General features: G+C 33.9%; 1 protein-coding gene and 1 long non-coding RNA gene across 6 annotated transcripts; both read left to right on the forward strand.

Moving 5' to 3' along the window:
* Window positions 1-4,945: 4,945 nt before the first annotated feature.
* On the forward strand, window positions 4,946-14,484 carry LOC131620425 (probable leucine-rich repeat receptor-like serine/threonine-protein kinase At3g14840). 5 transcript variants are annotated; one of them, XM_058891496.1, is made up of 24 exons: window positions 4,946-5,202; window positions 5,280-5,454; window positions 7,680-7,751; window positions 7,849-7,917; window positions 8,021-8,092; window positions 8,163-8,234; window positions 8,356-8,427; window positions 8,703-8,759; window positions 8,854-8,925; window positions 9,020-9,091; window positions 9,270-9,341; window positions 9,584-9,655; window positions 9,921-9,983; window positions 10,862-10,927; window positions 11,022-11,057; window positions 11,166-11,206; window positions 11,347-11,723; window positions 11,846-12,041; window positions 12,127-12,273; window positions 12,552-12,670; window positions 12,780-12,990; window positions 13,089-13,338; window positions 13,495-13,645; window positions 13,916-14,484. In XM_058891496.1, the coding sequence occupies exons 1-24, from the start codon at window positions 5,085-5,087 to the stop codon at window positions 14,294-14,296; spliced, it is 3,033 nt and encodes a 1,010-aa protein (XP_058747479.1). In that variant the 5' UTR covers window positions 4,946-5,084; the 3' UTR covers window positions 14,297-14,484. The 5 variants fall into 5 exon arrangements, with proteins under 5 accessions (XP_058747479.1, XP_058747481.1, XP_058747482.1 ...); XM_058891495.1 differs by having other exon boundaries at window positions 4,947-5,202; window positions 8,688-8,759; XM_058891498.1 differs by lacking the exon at window positions 8,163-8,234 and having other exon boundaries at window positions 8,688-8,759.
* Window positions 14,485-22,441: 7,957 nt separating this feature from the next.
* LOC131617086 (uncharacterized) lies at window positions 22,442-23,194 on the forward strand. The gene is made up of 3 exons (XR_009288420.1): window positions 22,442-22,614; window positions 22,725-22,775; window positions 22,944-23,194. It is a non-coding gene; the product is annotated as an uncharacterized LOC131617086 (long non-coding RNA).
* Window positions 23,195-24,939: the final 1,745 nt, after the last annotated feature.

Below are 24,939 nucleotides of genomic sequence, written 5' to 3' on the forward strand. Positions count from 1 at the left end.
GAAAACAGTAAATAATTCATTAAAAATAGTAAAAAGCCTTTTTTCGCGATTCAGAAGGTTTGTCACATAACTAATACGTAGTAAGTGAGTTTTGACGAGGGAATTATTTTACACCTAACTGTTGGGACAGATTTTCGAAACGATGCAATTTTCCCAAAAACCGATTTTTTTTAGATTTTGGCTTCTAAAACGCAAATTGGGCGAAACCGCGAGGGAACTAAGGCCTAAAGGCGTGGACACTAAACCTATGACTTTAAAAACGATTAATAATAATAAGAATCCCCGGCAACGGCACCAATTTGATCCGCTGTCGCGCGCGGATCAAAAACGGGTTATTTTGAATAAAACCGTAGATAGCGACAAGTGACTCGAGTATCGTTCTCACGAGGATTCTTTATTATATTAACCAAAAGTAAAATCGATTTGTTGGGGGGTTTGGTTTGGTTTTCGAATTAGAAAAATTGATTATCAAAAGCGATTATTGAAATAAGCTGTTTTGAAAAAGTGATTATTAAATAAGCCAATCTACCGATATGATTCCTACCAATTATCGATTATTATAATTTCACTATCCTAAGCGGATTCCATTCCTCTTTGGATACAAACTCAATGGCATGCGCAGTGAGGTTTGCGAGATGTGCGAATTAAGCAAACACGATCGATCAAACACTGTACGAATTAAGCAAACGGGATAAATTATCATGAATTAAGCAAACACGATCGATCAGACACTGTACGAATTAAGCAAACATAATGTGTATATGTTAGGATCATACAATCAACCAAATTGAATCAATATATTTCATACACTTGAATTAAGCATACAAGAATACAAAATATCATTGAAAGGAATAGAAATTACATTGTAAAATTATAGTAATCTCATAGTATTAGAACCTGAACACGGTAGATCGACTCGGATGAATTAGTTCTCCATGAAATTGTACAAAACTCAAATTTTCGTGAATAGTGTTCCTGATGAACAGTACCGCGACTGCTAGACCTATTAGGAATCAGCCAATAAACGTTTATGACCCAACTGGGTCGAATTACAAAACCCGGCCCACTAGTAACGACCCAAAAACTGCAATATGAATTCGACTCCAACACGAAAGTCGTAGCTCTCTTTCTCAGCTTTCCGGCGATTATTAGAACGCCTCAATCAGATTCCTGAAACTCCAGTTATGATCGTTTCCGCGCAGACTCTAAAGCTGAAAAATAAGGTGCGAAAATCAAATTAAACCAAAAACAGAATAAAATATGAAAACATAATAAAACATAAGAATAATCAATATAAAGTAAAGAAATGCCTGAGTAAAAATATAGGAGAATGTGCATAAAGATGCACTGATCACCATTCTAAAGTAAGTTGGTATAAATATTTAAAGACAATTTATTTTACTAAAAAGGTATTGAAGTTTCTTTTTATTTATTTTTTGGAAGAGAATGTTCTGAAATAATTTTTGGTTTTTAAAGTCGATATCAACCCTTTTTTTTTAGTTAAGAATCCATTGGATTTTTATATAATTACTCTTTTAGAATGTGTGAATTGGACCTAACTCACTCTTATAAGACTGACTAACTTGTAAGTTGATAGTTTAAGTTAGAGTTGTTCAAAAAATTCAAGAACTGAACCAAACCGCCAAACCAAACTGAACTAAAGTTAAAATAACTAAACCATTAAGTTTGGTTAGTGAATCAAACCGTAGTACACAAACAGTTATAGAATCGAATCGAAATCGAATCTAACCAAAACCGAAAATGAAAAATACTTAAAACAATTTTTTTTTAAATAAAAAAATAGCTTAACGGTTCGGTTTCTAAAAAAATAGCTTTTAATCGTTTGGTACGGTTCGAAAATTCGAAACGACATACCAAACTAATGATTTTGGTTCGGTTCTTTAATAAACGGTTCGGTTTTTAAAATATTATCTTTTAATGGTTTGGTACGGTTCAAAATTTCAAAACGACATACCAAACTAATGATTTTGGTTCGGATTGATTTTTAGTAAATTGAATCGTTTCAGTTCAATTCGAGGAAATTTTTACTATAATCTAATTTGATTAGATTAGATTTTTTCAAGAACTATACCATAAACAACCCTAATTTAATTGTTTTAAACATTACACATGTCATAGCTATAAGAAGTGTGATTAAATCTACTCGTTTAAATTCAATGCAATAAAAGTGTTGGAGATTGTTATTAAACAATATGGAAATTCCAACATACATCAAAATAAACTTGATGATCAATCTCACACTCAAATTATATTCTTTGAGAATGGTTAGTTGATATGTTTACCGGTTAAAATTATACTCCCTCCGTTCCTTTTTAAGTGTCGTTTTAGAAGAATTTTTTTGTTTCTATTTAAGTGTCGTTTTATAATTTAATGTTATAATTTGTCAATTATACCCTTAACTCTACCTCATATTTTTTAATTAGTTATTGGAAAAAGAGAGTATATGAATGAATTTAATTGGAAAGAGAAAAATAAATAAGGGTATGATAGGAAAAGTAACTCTAACAATCCACTATCTTGGTTGAAGAGCTTTTTGCTAAAATGACACTTAAAAAGGAACGGAGGGAGTACTAATTTAAAGTTAGTTTAAGTTTTTTTTTTTTTTACAAGAAGTTAGTTTAAGTTATAACTATTGAGAAATGGAAATGTCAAGCATCCACGTCCATGACGCTCAATTTGGTGGTATAAATGAACCCATTTAATATATTATATTTTTTCACACTTTCCAATTATTTAAGCAACTAAATTATATTTTTTAAATATCCATAACAATCTTTTAAAACTCTAAACTAAATCCTATTAATCTTACAATTTACAATGTAGCAACTAAGTTATAACAATCTTTGCAATTATATTCTAGAGTTTTAGTGCACAGACGATGTAAAATAATTTTACACTGTCATTTAATTAAGATTTATCAATCAATCATATCATATAACTTTTTAAAACATAATAGTATAACTTAGCACTTAACAAAATAGTGATTGATTGACAGTGTAAAATTATTTTACACTGTCATTGCATATCCTTTTTTTCTCTTTTTATACTTGTATGTATGACTCCATCAAATTTTTGTAAAAATTCAAATAAGTCTAAACCATATTGATTTTGTTCGATTTTATTTTTAAAAGTCAATGAAATCAAACCAAATTACTCTTTTTTTTTAACAGTTCAAATAATTTTTAACGTTAAAATCGCTCAAAACCACGTCACAAACACCTCTTACTTGACAAATGTTTTATTGCTAATTACAAAAGAAATATTTGATATTGATAAATAAATTTTTTTTTACAAATATATTATTGATAAATATTAAAGGAAAAAAGAGACAAATATATGTAAAAAACATGGGAACCACATCTATTTTAAATACTTATAAAACACGAGACAAAAAATCAAATTTTCTTAAAATTGTACAAAATAATTTTAACAATTTAATACAAGTATTTAAAACTAAATTAGGATAATTACTAATCCATTTCATTGCGTTGCAAATGTATATCATTCGATATAAAACTTATTTACTATTGTTTTAAGTATTTGACTGTAATTATGTAACTTAAATTTTATATATATTTTTTAATTACTCAAATATATTATTTATTATATATTTTACTAGCTTTAGACATGATAGATAATAACTAGCAAGATACCCGTGCGTCCGCACGGGTAAATTTATTTGATTGTATATAGATTTTATTTGAATATGTATATAAATTTAAAATGAATTATTTAATTATAAAATGAATAATAATAATAATAATATAAATTTAATTTTGATATTTGAAAATAAAAAATTTGTATCTCAAATAAAGGAAATTGTTAATTAAAATAAAATATGTATTTTACAGATAGTGACCCATGAAAAAAATAGATATTTTGACATTCGAAAATAAAAATTTGTGTCTCAAATAAAGATAATTGTTAATTAAAATAAAATATATATTTTGCTCATAGTGACAAAATTTGAAATTTTGAGATTTTAAAAATAAGAATATTATGTCTTAAATAAAGATTATTTTTAACTAACATAAAATATGTATTTTGCTGATAGTGGTCCGTGAGAAAAATAAAATATTTTGACATTCGAAAATAAAAATTTGTGTCTCAGATAAAGACAATTGCTAATTAAAATAAAATATGTATTTTGCTAATAATGGTCTGTGAGAAAATAAAATTTTGGCCTTTTAAAATAAGAATTCTCTATGTCAAATTAAGACAATAAAATTGGTATTTTGCTCTTAGTGCCCGTGAGAAAAATATTTTTTTTTTTAACATTTGACAATAGTTTTTTTTAATTATGATAAAATAATTATATATTTGGTTAAGTAAATTTTTATGTGTTGCTATTCATTCAATTTATTTATTTATGCTTAAAAAATAAAAAGAGAAAGAGAAAATGAAAAGAAAAAAATTAAAATGAAAGTGGAAAGTGTAGAAAAGAGAAATAGTAAGTGAAAGAGTGAGAAGTAGATGAAAAAGTGAAAGTTAAAAAAGTATCAAATAAGAAATTGACACTTGGTAGCATTTGGTTGAAAAGTAAGGTGAATTAATTGAGGGATTAATTTTTACTATTTTAACCTTTTGCAAGTGTAAAAAAATTTAAAGTGAAAGGTATTATTGGTAATTTGCAGGCATATTCTTTTAATGGGTAGATAGTTGATAGTTGATAGTTGATGATATTCAAAACAAACCCTCACGAGGTGTTTGTCTAGTTATTGGTTAAAAAAGAAAAAGAAATTCAAAATCTCCCAAAGCATCGTGCCTGCCTGCAGAATGCAATGTTATATTAAAAGTATTGCAAATGCATTAAAATAGTAGTAATAATTTCTGGCATGCGTGGCTTTCTAAATTTAAACCACCCCGATAATGGGGCTCTTATAACTATTGATAATCAAGGTCATGGTCGTCGCCCGACAAAAAGCTAAATGATAGTAAGTGTCTGTCTTCGTCGGCCGAGAAAAAGCTACTCCAACCAATTAAGTGAGCCCAACATGGTTTACCGCAATTATTAGTAGAGAAGTCCATTTTTCACCAACACTTCCACATTCTTCCAAAAATACATGGGATGCTCTTATTCATTACCAACAATGGCTTTCTTTTTCTTCTTCCGTCTCTTTTTACTCCTTCCTTTCTTCTTTCATTCGTTTTCTCTCGGAGCCACTCTTCACGACGATGAAGGTACGTACATATCTCATATCATGTATTATCCATATCGCATGTTTTTGTTGTTCTAACCTTTTGTTTAATTATTTCAGTGAAAGCTTTGATAGACATAGCCAAAACACTTGGGAAGAATGATTGGAACTTCAGTGTAGATCCATGTAGTGGAAGGAACAACTGGATATCGACAACTCAATCACCAGGTTTTGAAAATGCTGTTACTTGCAATTGCTCTTTTCAAAATAACACTCTCTGCCATGTTGTTAGCGTGTAAGCATACTCTTCCTCTTTCTTACTCTCCATCATCTATTATAATTTTTTTTAGTTTTTAATTTTGTTAATATATGTAGTATTATATTTATATTCGGTTAGTATTTTTTTGTTTTTAATGATTTCTAGAGCAAAAAGCATAGGTAAAATTAGAAAGAGCCTAAGACTTAAATATATTGGGACCTTTTTCGTGAGTTTTTTTTTTTTTTTTTAAATTGCTTATATATGAGATTGGAGGGAGTATATCATAATCATTATTTAAAAAAAATTTAAATAAAAATTCAAATATTTTAAACAAATCTTCGGTTGTGATTACTCATAATGTAAAAATTCTTTACATCATCATTGTATTTCAATTAAATTCTATTGATTATATATATTCCCTCTGTTCCATAATAAATGACTCATTTAGAATAATAAATTATCTTAAAATGAATAATCCATTTTAATTTCTAATATAATATTAATTAATTTTTTCACTTCTATCCTCTAATTAATAATACTTTCATAATTCCTCATACTAGATTTGAGACACTCTAGTAAAAATATTATTCTCTCTTGTAATTATACTTTTTTAAATCTCCATGAAATGATCTATTGGATCACTCATTGTGGAACGAAGTGAATAATATTTAGAGAAAAAAAATAATATATACTGACATTGTAAACTACCAACCAATTTACACCGAATAGTACACTACCTTTAACCAAATCACACTTTTAACTTAAAATATTTTGCCTTGTCATATCACTATTTTTAAATTAAAAATATGATTTAGTTAGTATTCTAATAGATGATGGTGTAAAACTAATTTACACCGATGGTACAATATCTTTAACCTCTAATATTTATTTAGTCTTTATAAGAAGGATATTTTATAGACTAAAACCAGAGACTCTCACTCTAAACATATTTAATTCATATCTCAAATCAAATTCTTATCAAATCATTTTCATTTGTTCACCAAATATATTTTTTTAAGCAAACAAATTTATATTCAATAAAAAAATAAAAAATAAAACATAAAACCGAACCCAACAACCACATATCACCTTGAGACATAGAAAAACAAAGAGAATTTCCTTTTCCACCTTATAGGAGTGGAAAACAGCCATGAAAACCTCAAAATAGCCTTTGGAGATGTATCTTCGAACGCACCATAAAAGAGGTAATTTTGAAGATACATCTCCGAAAGCATCATTTATGCGTTGATAGGTGTTTCGGAGATGCATCTCCAAAATAATCCCTGACAGTGATATTTTAAAAAAATTCATCAAAGTTTTGATACGAAATTAGATTAAAATAATAATAAAAACTCGAACGAAATAAAAATGTGAAACGATAATAAGCAAAAACGATAATAAGCAATATGAAACGATAATAAACGATAAGCACAAAATGTTGTTCTGAAAATAGTAAAATGTTGCTCCTCGGAGGGTCACTGCTCTGGGCCGCTATCGATAACTCTGTCCAGACCACAATGAACTAGTTCTAAGACATCCGATCAGACAAAAACTACACGTCTAAAAAAACCACTTTCTTGTTAAGAATTACAAGTGTGAGTGTGGGGAAAATAGTCCCACATTGGATAGGAATGTGGTGACTTGAGCATTTATAAGTGGGAGAACCAACTCACCTATCACCTTAAGGTTTTAGGTGGGAAAGTGGTGTGTCTCCCACAAAAGTGTGTTGCTCAAAGAATGGTCCCATGGTATGCTCCTTGCTCGGCAGCCCCGATTGGTGTTATAACACTTGGTATCATGAGCCATTGGTTTCAAGAAAGGGACCAGCTTGTTTGTATCGAAAGTACCCCACATAGGCAAAGGGTAAGAGTCCCGCATGTGAGTAAAGTGTCTTGTTGAAGAGTGTTAACGGCGGTACAAGTGTATGGAAGAGAGAGCTTCCACTTGAGGGGGAGCATTGTGGTAAAGACTCACACTTGAGGGGGAGTGTTAAGAATTAAAAGTGTGAGTGTGGGGAAAATAGACCCACATTGCATAGGAATATGCGGTGACTTGAGCATTGATAAGTGGGAGAACCCACTCACCTATCACCTTAAGGTTTTAGGTGGAGAAGTGGTGTGTCTCCGACAAAGGTGTGTTGCTCAAAGAATGGCCCCATAGTATGCTCCTCGCTCGGCAACCCCGATTGGTGTTCTGACATTTCTTACAATCATTTTTAAGTTTTGACGTCTAACAAAATTAATGGTATAATGGGCTTACAGTGTCCTCAAAGCACAAAACCTTTCTGGTACTCTTCCACCTGATCTTGTGAGGTTGCCTTTTCTCCAAGAAATGTATGTCACAATCAAAAAACTTACACTCTCACTTTTAATTATAACTTTTTTCTTAACTCTTATTGTATTGATGATTTCTTATTTGTTTTTGGTACAGTGACCTAACCCTCAACTATCTTAATGGAACAATCCCTAAAGAATTGGCTACATTAAGTCTTGTAAACATGTAATACATATGCATCTTTCTCTCTTATGCTTTTTCTTTACTTTTTCCAAATCATGTATGTGTGCTTATCATGACTATTCTTACAATTTTTCTTTTGGTAAAGTTCCTTCTATGGAAATCGTCTATCCGGTCCAATTCCAAAGGAGTTTGGAAACATCCCCTCTCTCAGAAGCTTGTAAGTTTCTTAAGAGCTTTTTCAATTTCAATTATTATAAATTTTGAGAAACTTTATTTTCAATGGATAGGGTATTGGAATTCAACCAACTATCAGGAAATCTTCCTCCTGAACTTGGGAGTCTTAACAAGATTGAAAGACTGTAATCCTTTCATATGTTTTTTTATGATACACTGATTTGGTTATCTGTAATACAGTAATAGCAGTGATTGATATTGGATGCATTTTATTTGCCTTCAATTTTTTCTTTCGTGTTGCTGCAGGCTTCTTTCCTCCAACAACTTCACTGGAGTGTTACCTGCAACATTTGCTAAGCTCACTGCATTGAAGCAATTGTAAGTATTTTACTTTCATTATTGCTAGATTTCATATGTAGCACCACCAATTTAGGTTGAAAGTGTGTCTACATATCTGACACGTGTTGGTGGATAACACTCATAAGACACCAATTCACTCACTTTCGTTTTTTCAAATTATTTTCAATGCCTAAGTGTGATTGTCAGTGTTTGTGTTTGTGTCTGTGATAATGATTTATAGGTGCATGGTTATTATATATTCCATCTTCATAATTACCGTTATTAGTTGCTTAATGCAGTCGAATTGGTGACAGTCAATTCTCTGGAGCAATACCCAACTTTATACAGAACTGGAAAAATCTTGAGATGCTGTGTGATTCTTTTTCTCCTCTCCTGTCATAAGCTTTAGTTTCTATAAGTTGTTTTGGTATTGTGTCATTTTATTTGAAGCAATTGTATTCACAGGGTGATCCGAGGGAGCGGTTTGAGTGGACCAATTCCTTCTGGAATTTCACTTCTGAAAAATCTCACTGACTTGTAAGTATGACGATGCACACACTCTGCACAAACAAATGTTTTAAAGCTTTTTTTTTCTTATTAGGATTAATTATGCTTAAAATGTGATACCCAGAACTATTACTGACTTGAATGGATCTGATTCACCTTTTCCACAACTTGAAAATATGTCAAAGTTGTCAATGTTGTAAGTTAACTAAACTACTCTCGTTATATTTATTATTCTTATCACTGATTTAATATACGCAATCAAGCTTTGTTTTAGGGTAGGCTACATACATCAAATCATATCGTATTACCCTATCATAAAACAAAATAAGGATTAATTGCTACAAAATATTTATATATAGTCTAACTGGTTCCAGAGTGTTGAGAAGTTGCTATATCATTGGAGCAATGCCCAAGGATCTTGGAAAGTTAATTAATCTGAAATGGATGTAAGTACTATTATACTTCTTTCCATTTTGTTTCATTAATGTATGATGACTAAAATTTTATTTCAGACTTTTTAAACACGTTTAAGAACTTGGATTCTGTATCTTTGCTTTTTATACGGTTGATTCGATGAAGGACTATGGCATGCTTCTTTTGTTCACCACATTATAGGGAACTATATTTTATGCCGAATTCTATATTTACTCTTTCTCTGAAAAGAACTTACTCAGAATATCCCTTTCAGAGACCTCAACAACAACAAATTAAGTGGACCAATCCCGGCAAGCTTCCGTGATCGACAGAACGTGAAAATGCTGTAAGAATTTTTTTGTTTTTGTTTGCTGCTCCTGCTTTGAGAACTTAGTATTATGGATACTACATTCTCGTTTGACCTTGAACATATGATCGGTTATTTATTTTGGTGAGTAGACTAAACAAAAAATTGAGCGTGCCGAAATCAAAGTCATCAAGAACCTTTTGAGGACTGTTCCAATTATTTGAGATAGTCTTTACTAGCAAATGTCAACAAGAACCACTTATTTGAATTTAATGGATTCACATTTTGATATTGATTTCATTAGATTTTTATCTGGGAATCAGTTGACGGGGTCGGTGCCTGACTGGATAGATAAACCAAACTCTGTGTAAGTTGTCTCTTTTTATGCTACTTAATAAAATGTGAAATTTCTCTGCTTTTTCGTTTTAAAGAACTGTATCTTTAGCTTCATGTTTTTCATAAGGTTAGCATCTTGTATTTTTTCATTAGAAAAAAGTTAACACCATTCATGTTTGTACTATAAGCAATTAAAAATGTAAAGGTGTTTATATATTTTTAAAGAATAAAAATTCAATTAGTCATGGCATACCGAAATAGTCACAACGAAATGCCGTTACAACAGCGATGAAACACTGTTACAGCCATGACGTTCATAAAAATAGACAGAGAATCCCGTTTTTTTAGTACATATCTGAACATAAATTGCATAACTTTATCTCCTTTTAGATTTTTATCACTCTCTAAACTTGAGATTTTTTCTGTCACCTCTCGTTGTCTCTTTGTAGGCTTTCCTTGTTTCGTTCGGTCCATTTACTTTTAACATCTTATAATAATTAAAAAACAAAATTTAATGTAAGTTATTATACGTTATATGATAATTGGTAAGAAGAGTAGATCAGATGGAGAGAAGTCAAATAGCAAGAGATAGAGGAATACCTAATAAAATTATAAGAGAAGTTATTAAGAAATATCTCGAGATTAATAATTTGGATAAAAGTATGACCTTGGATAGAATATTATGGCGGAAGTTGATCTATGTAGCCAACTCCACTTAGTGGGATAATGCTTAGTTGTTGTTGTTGTTGTTGTTTTATACATTATATGATAATACAGATAGTTTTAATATGTTTCATCATCATCATCTAAGATTCTTAAAAATATTGTATGAATAAGCTAGAAATTTCCAAAGTTGATCTGTTGCATCATCATCTAAGATTCTTAAACAATTATTTGATCTATATGCAGAGACCTGTCATATAATAACTTCACTATAACAAACTCTGAGCAGCAGGCTTGTCAGCAAAGAAATGTGTAAGAGTCCTCACTTATACAACTTTTTGCTTGATTTACTGTTTTGTATCTTTATGACGCGACCCAAGCCTCAGTCAATTCCCATATGCCACAGGAACATGTTTGCATCTTATTTGAAGGGAAACAGCTTGTAAGATTTTTTTTCTTTTGTAATAATAATTACCTATTTAGTTGTATATAACTTGTATATGTTACTGAATGCTAACTTGTTCTCCCCTTTTATTTTTAATCTTCTCAGAGGAAATATTTCCTGTTTGGAAAACTATCAATGTCCTACAAGTAAGCTTACTTTTCATGGATTTCCTATAAACTTTTGATCATTATTTTATGTTTGAGTTAGAAGAAAAAAATACCAATTATCCTTATATAATACTGCTTGATTCCTCTAGCAGTTGCTAACCTATTTATTCTTTTCCAAGCTTGGTACTCTCTCTATATAAATTGTGGTGGAAAGAGCATAACGTTTGGAAATAAGACATATGATGATGATTCAAATGACATGGGACTAGCAAGGTATCGTCAATTAGGAACAAACTGGGCACTTATAACTTCGGGTAAATTCTTTGGTAGCAACCACGCTGACTACTACAAATGGTCTAATGCAACAAAGCTTTCTGTCATCAACGATCCTGAACTTTACATGGATGCACGTGTTTCTCCAAATTCTCTAAATTATTATGGATTCTGCCTTGGAAATGGAAACTACACTGTAAATCTCCATTTTGCAGAAATAATGTTCAGTGATGATAAAACATTTAGCAGCATTGGAAGACGTGTGTTTGACATCTACATTCAGGTGTATGTTTTTTCATTTTACCACATGATACCAACCAAATTTTCTTAAAACCAAATTAGAAAATAAAATTAATTTGTTCATTCGATTAAATACTTTACATTTAAAAGATTTATATATGGCAGAGAAAGTTGGTGGAGAAGGATTTCGATATTGCAAAAGAGGCAGGTGGAGTTGGCAAGGCAGTCGTTAAAAGTTTTACTGCTACTGTGACTAGTAATGGGTTGGAGATTCGCTTATATTGGGCTGGAAAAGGAACAACTACTATCCCATTTGGATCAGTATATGGTCCTCTTATATCAGCTATATCAGTTGATCATAGTTAGTTGCATTTTCCAAGATTTGGTATTGTCTTCAATAGATTTTACTGCCCATATAAAATCTAATGCACATATTAATCATGCAGACTTTACACCTCCGTCGGAAAATAATAGAAGCATTCCTGTAGGGGTTGAGGCTGCCATTGTGGTTGTAGGAGCAATTGTTATCATCTTTGTAATTAGCATAATATGGTGGAAGGGATGTTTAACACAAAAGTGTTTAGGGGGGAGAGGTAATGACGGGGAAATTACTTTGACTGAAAATAATATAACTGTTTAATTGAAATTATGGAAATGTTGTGCACACTAATGGGATTTGACATGTGATGGATATGAATTGATTGTTTGAGTTTTTGACTTATTGTTAGTTATCTAATTATTTGACCTTCCTTCCTGCATAAACAATTAAATAATAGGATTTAGATGGTGAACAAAGTTATAGTAACGATTTTTAAATTGTTTTATTTACCTCATAAAAGATATTGCTGACATTGTTTACGTCTATTGCCAGGGAAAAAGAGTTTTGCTTCAGAAAGTGGCTTATTGACCTTACGGCAAATCAAAGTAGCAACAAACAACTTTGATGAATCCTTCAAGATTGGAGAAGGAGGATTTGGCCCGGTTTACAAGGTCTATTATGTACAATTTGATATTATTGTTTGGTCATCACATGTTCTGAGCTTAATATTAAGTTGTAATTGGGTTAATCATAAGTTTTATATTGTTCCACAAAATGCAGGGAGTTCTGCCAGATGGCACAATAGTAGCGATTAAGCAGCTATCTTCTAAATCAACTCAAGGATCTCGTGAATTTATTAATGAGATAGGCATGATTTCTACTTTACAACACCCTAATCTTGTTAAGCTTTATGGCTTCTGTATGGAAGATGATCAGTTGTTGTTGATATATGAATACATGGAAAACAATAGCCTTGCTCATGCTTTATTTGGTAATTATTTAGTTGTTGTATCTGTAATCATTTATAATCTTCAACATTTCACATATATGTTCACTAATAAAATGATATCATTGTCTAATTTCTATCAGCCAAGAAACAAGACCTAGAAAATCGTCAATTGAGATTGGATTGGAAAACGAGGAAGAGGATTTGTATTGATATATCTAAAGGTTTAGCCTACCTTCACGGAGAGTCAAAAATAAAGATCATTCATAGGGACATCAAGGCCACTAATGTATTGCTAGATAAAGACCTCAACCCCAAGATATCTGATTTTGGTTTGGCAAAACTCAATGAAGATGACAAAACCCACATGAACACCAGAATAGCTGGCACTTAGTGAGTTCCCGTATTTGATTCTCTCTGGTTATGATCTTTATTGAGTTTCCATACTTTGAAGAAGCCAAGGAGTAGACTTGATCAACTTCTTAATGATATTTATTTACACATTTGTGCGCGCGCGTGTGTTTAAATATTGTGTTTGATTTTTCGCAGTGGATACATGGCTCCTGAGTATGCTATGCATGGTTATTTGACGGAAAAAGCAGATGTTTATAGTTTTGGAATCGTTGTGTTGGAAATTGTTAGCGGAACAAGCAACACCGTTATCCATCCTCAGGAGGAATGCTTCTCTCTTCTTGATTGGGTAACTTATGTTTTTTTGCTTTCCTTCATTCATGCCAACCTTGTGGTCCCTTAGCATACCTGACGTAGTTGTGTACACATTGTCAGGAAATTAGAAAATTTAGTACACATTTCATTATATTAGACTATATAAAAATAGATTCAATACACCATAGTGTTTTGAGTCATTAGCCCCATGCTTATAAAAACACCTTATAGATTTAATACGGTGTTATTATGGATGATCGAGTAATCACACCTTTAGTTGAAACTTTGAATTGTACATTAACAGGTGCACCTTTTGAAGGAAAAAGATAACCTAATGGAGCTCGTTGATCAGAGATTGGGCGGAGACTTCAAGAAAGAGGAGGTAACGACGATGATCAATGTGGCTCTTGTATGCACTAGTTTTTCTCCATCGCTCAGGCCCTCCATGTCTTTAGTAGTTAGCATGCTTGAAGGAAGAACAGATGTTCAAGAAGTGGTAGCAGAATCAACTGAGGTATTGGATGATAAGAAGTATAAGGTGATGCAACAATACTACAAACAGAGGGGAGAAAGTAGCACAAGTGAAGTTCAAAGCGTCACAACAGATGAATCTAATGCCCTTATTTCTGATACAGATTCTTCATACTGGGAACCAAGAAATAATCAAAGCTATAAAACTATGTAACATTATTATGGCGGGTAAGGGTGTTAAATTGCACCTGTGTATTTTGAAATTTGACCTCAATTTACACTATATTCTAGAGAACTCGGGCTTGTGAAAATTTATACATAATAACAAAGTGTTGTTTTTTTTTGTATAAGCTATGTTCGTATTAAAATAATTGATTCATACCAACTAAAAACATTTATAAGTAGAAGAAAAAATTATTTTACTTAAATATTCTTATTGTGAATTGATGTATTTAAATTTATAATAAATGCGAAGTATAGGAAATTAAATTGCAAATAGTGTTAATTAAATATTTTAATGTAATGATTTATTGAAAAGGACCAATCATTTTTAGACATTTTTTATATAAATAAACTTGTTGTGTTATTTTGAGAGAGACTGTTAAATGGTTGCCAATAGATAATAGAGCAGACTGAAACATTGTGGCTGTTTTCAGTTTTGAAAATATTGTCTCAGAAAAAGTTACTGAGTCGAGTTGCGGACTAGGTCGCTCTTTTTAAGATGTTTCGTGGCAATGTCTAAAGTTATGTAAAATATTCACTCACTCTTGCCGCCTCTAGGATAAAACAACTCAATTATATATTATACGATTACTATTTTCACGGTAGATAATCGGTCTAAAATTATAATCTCTAATGGTACAAAGACCACTTGATGATGGTGTTAAAACCACTCGTAGTGTCTGGTATAAAGACCAGCCGTAATAATTTCTCAAACAAGGAGAAATTCAAATAGTTCTCCTAAAAGAATTTAATAATGGTTATTTGACCACTCAAAATAATCTCTCAAATAAGAGAAGTTCAAATAATTCTCCAAAGAGAATCCAAAAAATAACATCTAAGCAATGTGAGACTAAGAAATCTTTTCAACTAACACATAATGTAGAACTTAAGGAACATTTTAAAATTCATCTCCCTACTGGAATATTGACATGTTCCAACAATCCCCTACTTTAATTTAAAAAAATATTTTAGAAGTAACATCAAACGTTTCTAAGATTGTGCATAAACAAAGGTGTTTACAACTTGAACCTTTGTGTAGCAAGTAGGATTCTGATCTAATAAGAGTGACACAGTCGTCTTGAACTCTATATCAGATATCAAAACTGCACACAACCTTTTCTTAAGGTATATTCTAATAGCGTGTGTTTTAATGACCCTGCACGTGTGTCATACCCCAAATTTGTCCTACCCTTTAATTTCTAACTGGCTTTAGCTTCGCATTTCATCTGCATACCTCCATTAGGTCATTAACATAACTCATGCATTCATTAATCAATAATCTGACAAGGGATCAAGGGTCATGGAACAGGCTAAGGTTTTTCATCAAGACAGGGTCGTATGTTGTCTTCACAAAGGTTCATAGATGAATGAAGATATAAGGACTTATATGTGGCTAACTAGTCATATGCTTGTGTTCATTATATGGGCCAGACATGATGCATCTATTTAGGATCGGGGTCTACTTACCACATGGGCTTGTTATTATTCATCAATAAAGGTAGTGGACTAGTGCCTTTCATACTTTGGGGTGGAATTGCTAAGAGTGTGACCATGGTTAGAAGAGTAAACTTGTTTAAAGCAGGATCGTCCTCAAAATTGTTTGTTGTTTGTCAACATGGACTGATGGATTAAAACTATGGCTTCATTGGTTGGTAGATGGATTTAAGAGATTGGTCCAAATGACCCCATTGTTGGTAATTTTTTCAAGGGTAATCATAGTACAAAGGACATACGCCGTTCAAGGCATAATTTGCAAACATGGCTTGAATTTCATTCATCATTCAGAGACATCTCATTACAAAAAAATCAAGAACACTCTAAGTTTCAACATTCATTCATAAACCATTCAAACAATTTCCTTTCAAAAAACTCTACAATACAATGTCCATCATTTTCCAAACATTCATCCAAAGATCCATATTCTCTTTCAAGTGTCCATCATAAATAAATTGAAAAGTCCAATCCATTTTGCAAAACCCTTCCAAATTTCTATCCAATGTCCATTACACAAAAGTCGAGTTACAAAAGTTCAATTACACAAATTCATATTTCCATCCAAAAGCCCATGTCTCCATTCAATACAAAAAATATTCATTACAAATATTACATCAAAGCCCAATCCCCATCACAAAATCCATATACAATTACATCATCTATCATTCAAACTCCATTACAAAATTACAACACAAAATCATAAACTCATCCTAAAACCTCCACCAAGTTGTCGAGGAACTTCGATGAGAATAATCAGTTTTTCACATGTATAATTCAGCAGCCACTTTCCTCATACTCCCTTGTTAAGAATCTGTAAAAAAACGCAACAAATTTCAGGTCACACATTCATACATACATACAACATTTCATAAAAAGCCATAAACCAAAAAGAACTAAACTCCAATTCTGCATATATACTGCCAATTCAAAACCATATCAATCCATCTGTTTCAAACCATTAAGCTTTTCTACCATTCAGAACCATACCACACATAATACATCCAAAGAAAACACAGCAGCATATATTAACATACTAACAGAGTCTCTAAATACATCCTAACACCCTATAACCACCATACAACATCAATTCACACAGCCACACATAACCAACACTACATGAACAAAACCAGTCCTAATTTCCAAATTCACAATACCGACACGTCCCTGCCAGACTTAAAAACATAAATTCTTAACCACCTTTAAACTAACCAATAGGTTACCAATACATCCAAACCTGCACACAACCAGCCCTGCGTTTTCCTACTGCACCCATACAATCAATAATAAAAAAGAAAACAGTCCCATATTCACAACCATACAAATCAACCATATCCAAACCACTAACAAAAACCAGTCAGAATTCCAATCTCTTAACCAACTTTCAGCCCTGTTCCACATTCCCCTAATTCACATTACCAACAAAAACAGATTTTATAACAAAACTTTCTGCATCTAACAGTTAATCCATATCAAACCATTTTTATCACAAACATTACCTCTCAACAATAAACCCCCCTGCTACATTTCAAAACCATTTCACATATCATATTAACCAAGTAACTCTCATATAAACCATAACTAACTAACAGAATTCCAAACAAGTAACTAACTTTTCTTAACCCTCAACTAACTTTCAGTTTCAAGCCAATCACTGTTTCATTCACTCTTCTAACAAACCAAACCTATCCTAACAACCTCCCAACCAATTCTCAAACTGTCATAACAGAATCCAACCACCTATAACAAACTTTCAGAGTCAATAACTAACCTAGTAACTAATCCTAACCACCTAACTGACTTTTAACAGTTTAAACCTCCATAACAGAACTCATAACCACCTCAAACCAACTTAAATCCTCACCCTCCAATTCATAACCGAATCTCAGATCCTAAGGCCCTCAATCACTCTCTATCTCTAACTGAATCTCTCCCTCTCAATCTCTATATAACTTCTACTCCCTCCACAATTCAATTCTTCATCATTCTGCTTCCAGAACCATTCATCATTCTCCACACACGCTCATTCTCATCACTACTCTTCACCATCTTTTCTGAATCTACACGCACCACTCTCCATAATCTTCACCCTCTCAATCATCACCCTCTCTCTTCTCACTCTCTGCTACCTCAATCCCCCCACCCTCTCACTAAAGCTCAACTTCCATTGTTGTTAGAGTTTCAACCTCTGAAACTCTAATCAACAGAGCTACACCTCCCTCAATCTTCTCAACACACAACAATAATAAAGCTCTCAGTGATGCCATTCTCGTGCTCTCGTCCATTCTAACTCATACTCAGACTCAATACAACACGGCAAACGATTCAGAAAGAAGAAATTCAAAGAAAAAGAAGAATTCGAGAAGAAGTGAAGAAGAGAATCGTAGAAAGGACTTCGAAGATCAAAGAGGCGGTGAAGGCGTTACCTGGATTTCTAGCAATTGTCTCTGGTATTTTCTTATCTACTTGAGCGTCTTCAAGAATCGTCATCACCGGTAAGTTTTCGATCTCGCTCTTGCGCATTACTTGCTTGATTCTTGACACCGTAATATAGAGTAAATCTCCACAGTAGTTTCCCCTAAGGTTTCATGACTTGATGACATTCCTGTGTGGCTTAATTCGAATTCTAGAACTTAGGGTTTCATAGTGAAATTCATCGATCTGGCCAAATGAAGGGTTCTCCGTGTAATCGGTTGAGGGAATTGAATTCAGGATGCGATTTTAGGGTAGGCTCGTGTTAGAGGGTTACTGATACAAGGTTGTTTCGCGGCGGCGAAGGCGGTGATATTTCCGCCGGAAATCGCAAGCAAGGGGGGAGATACAAGAGTAAGAGAGAGAGAGGAAGGAACGTGAGGAGTCACAATTTTGACTCTGAACCTTAACTGCGTCCAAAACGCACCGTTTCCTTCATTCCTTTTTTATTTTTATTTTTTTTATTTTCTGATAATTGAATGATAATCAACTTGGGCCTTCACTGAACTGCTGGTTACACCCCCTTTGGCCCATGATGCTCAATTTTCGTGACAAAAAAAAAAGGGATAAACAAAACTCTGCATGGGCCTCCTTCACTGGGCTTTGCGCTGACTTTGCTAACTACACCATCCCTCGGCCCATGACACTATTTTCTGAACAAAACTGTGATAACAAAAACAACTTCTGGGCCAACCTGTGTTGGGCCCTGCTCCCTGCTAACCACACCCCCTGTATTCAATTTACACCCCCCCTGACTTCATAAAACATTAGATTTAGGATCTTTTTCACATAGTTTTCCCATTATCTTTTTAGGTTGTAAAATCAATAAAACCTTTAACATTTTGTTAGGTTTTTTAGATGTTTGTTGACATAAAGACTTTCATAAAAACTCATAAAAATAGTAGAATTTTTAGTTTAATTTTGGCATTTAATTTCCTTCATAAAAGCTCTTAAAAATAAGTAGTTTTCTAGTTTAATTTGGCATTGATGCTTGAATTGTCTTCATACTAGTTCCATGTTATTTTTGTATGACACTTGTGTGATTTTGTTGCTTGTATTTTGGCCTTATTTTAGGCCTATTTTGTTAGTACCATTTTAGATTCCTTTTGTACATAAATAGGAATTAGACAACTTATAATAGAATTTAGGATTAGTTCCCTATTGCATTCTTTTTCTTTTCAACTCTTGTAAAATACTTAATAAAAGGAAGATGCGAATCACATTAAGGAAGTGATGGAGAAATGAGTGGGATTCATTCCCTAATCTATTTCTCAATCGCTTAGTGGCATAGAAACGAGTGGGATTCATTCCCTAATCTGTTTCTCGGTCACTACTTAATGGGAGAGAAATGAGTGGGATTCATTCCCTAATATGTTTTGTCGCACGCTCGCGAAAAATGGACAGAGTCGCCACCAATATATTTATCCCATAAGGGAAAGGAATATCAGATAACCTACATAGGAAGGAACAGGGTCTTGCGACCAGAGAATCTAGGTACGGGAGTCGGTTACGCAAGGGGAAGGTATTAGCACCCCTCGCGCCCATCGTACTCGATGGTATCCACCTATGTTTGTTTCTATCTAAAGGGTGTGTACTATGTCTATGTCTAAATGCGAATGAATGCAAAAGAAATACGGGGAAAAGAAGGAATTATTTACAAATGTGCTCGTTCAAGCCCCGCGACTTGATGCCTACGTATCCTTTTCAGGAATCAGAGCGCCGTAGTTCGGCTCCATATTTTCTGTTTGTTTTTGTGTTTTTTAGTTGGACAGAGTTAACGCTCGCGCTCTTGCATAAGGGGACAGCCTAGGATGCAATAGAGCGGAGATAACGATGCCCTTAAGAAAGGAGAGAAAGAGAGAGAGTTTGAGTGTTTCGAGGAAATCCCTAAGGCAAGGGAAACTCGAGTTACTCTTTGGTTTGTGTCTTTTAGAATTTGGGAACTTACGCCCGAATGGTTCCCTAAAGCAAGGGAGATCCAAGCACTCGAATGATTCCCTAAAGCAAGGGAGATTCAAGCTTCCATTCCCTTTTTAATGATTTTCACTTTTTTATTAATGTTTTAAGTATTTTCTTTGTATTTTTTAAAGGGATTTTATTTTGATATTTATTAGATTTTTTGATGTTGTAAAAGAAAAAGAATGAAAAAGTGGGAGACTAGCCTAATTTCTAAGCCTAGAGTTATTCTAGTCTAAGTCTAAACTATGCTAAGAAAGTCTAAGAATAGGCCGAAAATATGGCCAAAAACAAATACCAAAAATCACGCAACAATTATACAGAGGAATAGCATGGAAATTGTACAAAACATAAAGAAAATGATTCAAGTATTAGTGCAAAATTAGACTAAAATACTACTATTTTTATATTGATTTTGAATGTGAGAAATTTTACCAATTAAACTAAAAATCACACTCTAAAAATACCTAAAAGTCTAACACAATTTTAAGGGTTTTATTGATTCTTTTATCACTAAAAAAAAGGAGGAAAACTATATTAAAACCTATATTCTAAAGGAACTAAATGGGCTCAGAGGGGGGTGTAGGCTGAAAATGGTGGTATGCCAGTAGTGAAGGCGCAGGCCCAGGGAAAGTGAGACCCAGGAGGTTTTTTGTTCATTTTTGTGGTGTAAAAAATGGTGGTGATGGGCCCATGGGGGATTATTAAGAAATTCGTATGGCCCAAGGAGTTATGATCCAGTTTTTGTTGTTTTCTTACTCAGTTTCCATTACTCAAAAAATAAAGAAGAAAAAATAAAAAATAAAGAAAACGAATAATAAAAAAAAAGAAATTAAAGAAACAAGGGGATTAGGGGTAAAACGAAATGACGTTTCAGCTTCTATCATCTCAAACCAACTCTCTCCCTCTCGCTCTTACACTTCTCTCACCGGAAATCTCTCTGCCGTGCCGGAGGCGGCGGCGCTCAACCAAATCAAACGATGAACATACTGACGGACTCGCCTCTACGCCCTCTTTCCCATTCTACCCTTCGTTTTGTCTGATTCCCTTTGGATTCACTCTAATCTAACCAAGCATTCTAAACCCTAAGAACTAAATCCGAGATTAATTGATAGAGATAAACGAATTCGCTTAATTGACAGAGGGGAAAGACTCGTAGCATGAAGATTAAAGCGCAAGACGAGTTTTAGGCTTACCTACCGTAGCTCCAGTGATTCTTCCACGTCGGCGACGTTGAAAGCAACCCCAAAAGACTTCAAAAGGTAATATTATGCATCCACTTTTACCGTTCTTCGCTTTTCGTTTCTCCTTCTTCTTCTTCTATTTTGGTTCTTCTGCGTGCTGTATTTCTTCTGTGTTGGTGTGTGCCGTAGTGATGGAGAGCTGAGAAATAAACTCAGCGTAGCTTGAGAGATCGATTAATATGAGAGTTGCGTGAGAGGTTTAGCACAAGCTTGTTGAGGTTCTAATGGTGAACCTCAAAAGCTTTCTGAAAGTGTGCATATGGTGAGGTTAGGGAGATGGAGATGAAGAAGAGTGGAATTGAGAGTGAGAGAGGATGAAGATAGTGAAGATATGAGGTGGTGCGAAGAATGGTGATGGAGGGAGTAGTTGCAGAGAGTGATTGCAGAGAGTGTGAAGAGGGAAGTTGAAGATGAAGAAGAGTGGAAGGTGAGAATGGTGGTTATGGCGTGGGGAGGAGATGAAAGAGGTGAAGAGTGAGTTATATAGAGGGGAGGGATCTGAATTCAGTTATGGAGAAGAGAGCAATCTCAGCCAATGGATTCTGGAATCTGTTAGAGATTAAGTGGTGAGGATTGAGTTGGCTTTAGAATCAGTTAGGCGGTTATGAGTTGGTTAGAGTTTTGTGATTCTATTATAGTGTTAGAAGCAGTTAGTTACAAACTGTTATTGATGTTTGTTATAGCTGAATGACTTTAATTACAGTCACCGATTCTGTTACTTGTAGGGAGTGAAATGGTATTTCGGTTAGAGGCTTAACGAATGGGAAATTGGTTTCAGAACTGTGTTAAGTACTGTAGCATGAACTGTGGTTTTCGTGAATGAGCTTGGTGTGGTTAGTTAAGTAGGCGTAGCAGCTTTGTAGCAATTCAGTCTATTCTTTTGAATGTCAGCGTCGATTTTGTATTGAATGGTTAGATGCAAGCTTTAGTGGGTTGAGTTCTGTTTTGAAACTGTTTTTGTGATGTGCAGGCGCGGGTCTGAATGTAAAGTGGATGTGTGAACACCAATCTGTGATAACTTGACCGTCATGCTGCACTCGGAATTAGAATGGACCGAATGGCTTTGTGCTATGGTGCTGAACGTTTTATTTGACTGTATGCTAAACTGATGATGTGATTATTTTGTAGTACAGTAATGTGTTGTATGGTAAGTGTCTGAACTGTTATGGTTATGTGCTTTTGGTATGAGTTTGATGGTGAGGTTAGAACTGTGGTAGTTAACTGTTAGTGATTAATCTTTGTTGCAACGTGTATTAGGTATGGAAGTGTATGGACGTTACAATGTGGATAACCTGGAACTGTCAGCAGGTGGGTTTCTTGGTCATACATGTATTAACAATGAGAGAAAGTTAAAAACAGGATTGTGGAGGTTACATGGATTCAGTTTTTTCTTTTGAGATATGGTGCATGTTTTGATGGGGCTGTGATAGGATTGTATGTATATACTTAATTGGTTTTCTGATGTGTGTGTTGCAGGTTTCAGAATTGATTGTTACATGGTACAAATGAACACAGGGCCTCAAAGATGGAGAAGAATTGAAGATATTAACATGGGAGATGGGTTTAGGACAACAATAGAAGTCTTGGTCAGAGAGATAAAATTGGTTAAATAACAGGTGCTGACTTTGGTCAACTGTTTTGACCAAAAAGTCAACAATGGGTCAAAAAGTGAATTTTTGTAATGATGTATTGTATTTGGATTTTGTAATGGAATGGTTTTGATGTAATTGAATGGAACTTTCAGTAATGTATTTTTTGTGTACGATTTTGTGTGATGGGGTTGTAATGATAATAGCTTTGAATTGGAGTTTGGTATTGAATTTGAAACAACACACGATGACATGCCTTGACTTTGGGTTCAAAAATGCAGTTTACTCCTTTTTGCAATAATTTGAATTTCAAAGTCTTCTTTTCCTTTTCTTCTTTTGAATTTGAATATTGAATCTCATAACATCAATGAGGTGACAACTCAAGGTAGTTTACTATGTTCTCTGTCCAAAAAGTCGACCACACATGACCGACTTTGACTAAGAACCGGCAATTTCGCATATAATCTCCACATGTCTCTTTTCATCAATGTATCAGTGACCACACTTGTGCTTGAGATAGAAATCTTCAAAGCCTAAGTCAAGGGATTCAATTGTATGACAATACCTCCTTTCCAAGCAAGCACCTTAAGAATCTCAATCCTTTTATTCTTTGACCCTTTAAAATCAAACCAAACACTTGTAATAGAAGCAATCTCCCAGAGAGAGTCAAAGTCTTGAAATATTGTATGACCATTGTAACAAAAGACTTGATGAAGTGTGCACGAGCTCGAAACCCTAATTAAAGATATCGATTCAAATAACTAGGGAAATAAACCCTAGTCCATGACAAATGATCCCATGCTTTGTGTATGCTTATTTAATGCCTGAATGCGAGGTCATGTTAATGCCCTGATGGAGGTATGCAGATGAACGCGATGCTTAAGTCAGTTAAAAATAAAGGGGTAGGACAAATTTGGGGTATGACAGCTGCCCCTATTTAATCGTCTTAAACCTGAAGGTGAGATTGGCGCCAGCCTTTCGAACATTCGAGGTAGAAGAAGATTAAATATTAAGACCTGAAATTTGTCCTGAAAAGATGGTATGAGGGTTATTCTGATTTTTGTTTTGATATCTGCTGGGGAAAGAGAATTTTTATTTTTCTGGTGGGGATATTTATAGTGAATAATGGATTTGAATAGTGGTAGTATGTAACATAGTCGGGGTGCCAATACAGGTTTTCAAAGAGAATGGTTGTATGAGACAATGACTGAAAGGAAAAGATCTCGTGCGATCTATGACTCGACATCGGGAGAAGATCTCGTACGATCTTCAGGACTGAAAGGAAAAAGATCTCGTGCGATCTATGACTCAACATCGACTCGACAACAGGAGAGGATCTCGTATGATCTTTAGGACAGAACAGGAATAGATCTCGTGCGATCTATGACTCAACATCGACTCGACAACAGGAGAGGATCTCGTACGATCTTCAGGAGTGGAAGGGAAAAGATCTCGTGCGATCTATGACTCAACATTGGGGTTTGGAGAAGGAAATTGGTTCTGAAATGGTTTACCAGGTTGGAAACTGGGCTTTGAAAGGGTTTGCCAGGTTGGGAACAGGGCTTTGAAAGGGTTTGCCAGGTTGGGAACTGGGCTTTGAAAGGGTTCGAAGGTCGGAAGGCGAAGGATTCACAACACGGGGGTTGGACCTGAAAGGTTTTCCCATACGGGGGAAGGGACCACGGAGACTAGTGACGACTAGACTCGATCAAAAGACATCAGTAAACATTGAAGAATCATGAAGATGTTGATGCTTGCGAAGCATAAGAATTACATTAATCCCTCAGGCCAAAGGCGGGGTGTAACTCTTCAAGAGCGGCAATCGTTCAAATTGCCACACACCAAGTATGGTTATTCAAACGATTGAAAAATGAGATGGGTTG

Source organism: Vicia villosa, linkage group LG7 (genome assembly GCF_029867415.1).
Source record: "Vicia villosa cultivar HV-30 ecotype Madison, WI linkage group LG7, Vvil1.0, whole genome shotgun sequence".
NCBI classification, from domain to species: Eukaryota; Viridiplantae; Streptophyta; class Magnoliopsida; order Fabales; family Fabaceae; genus Vicia; species Vicia villosa.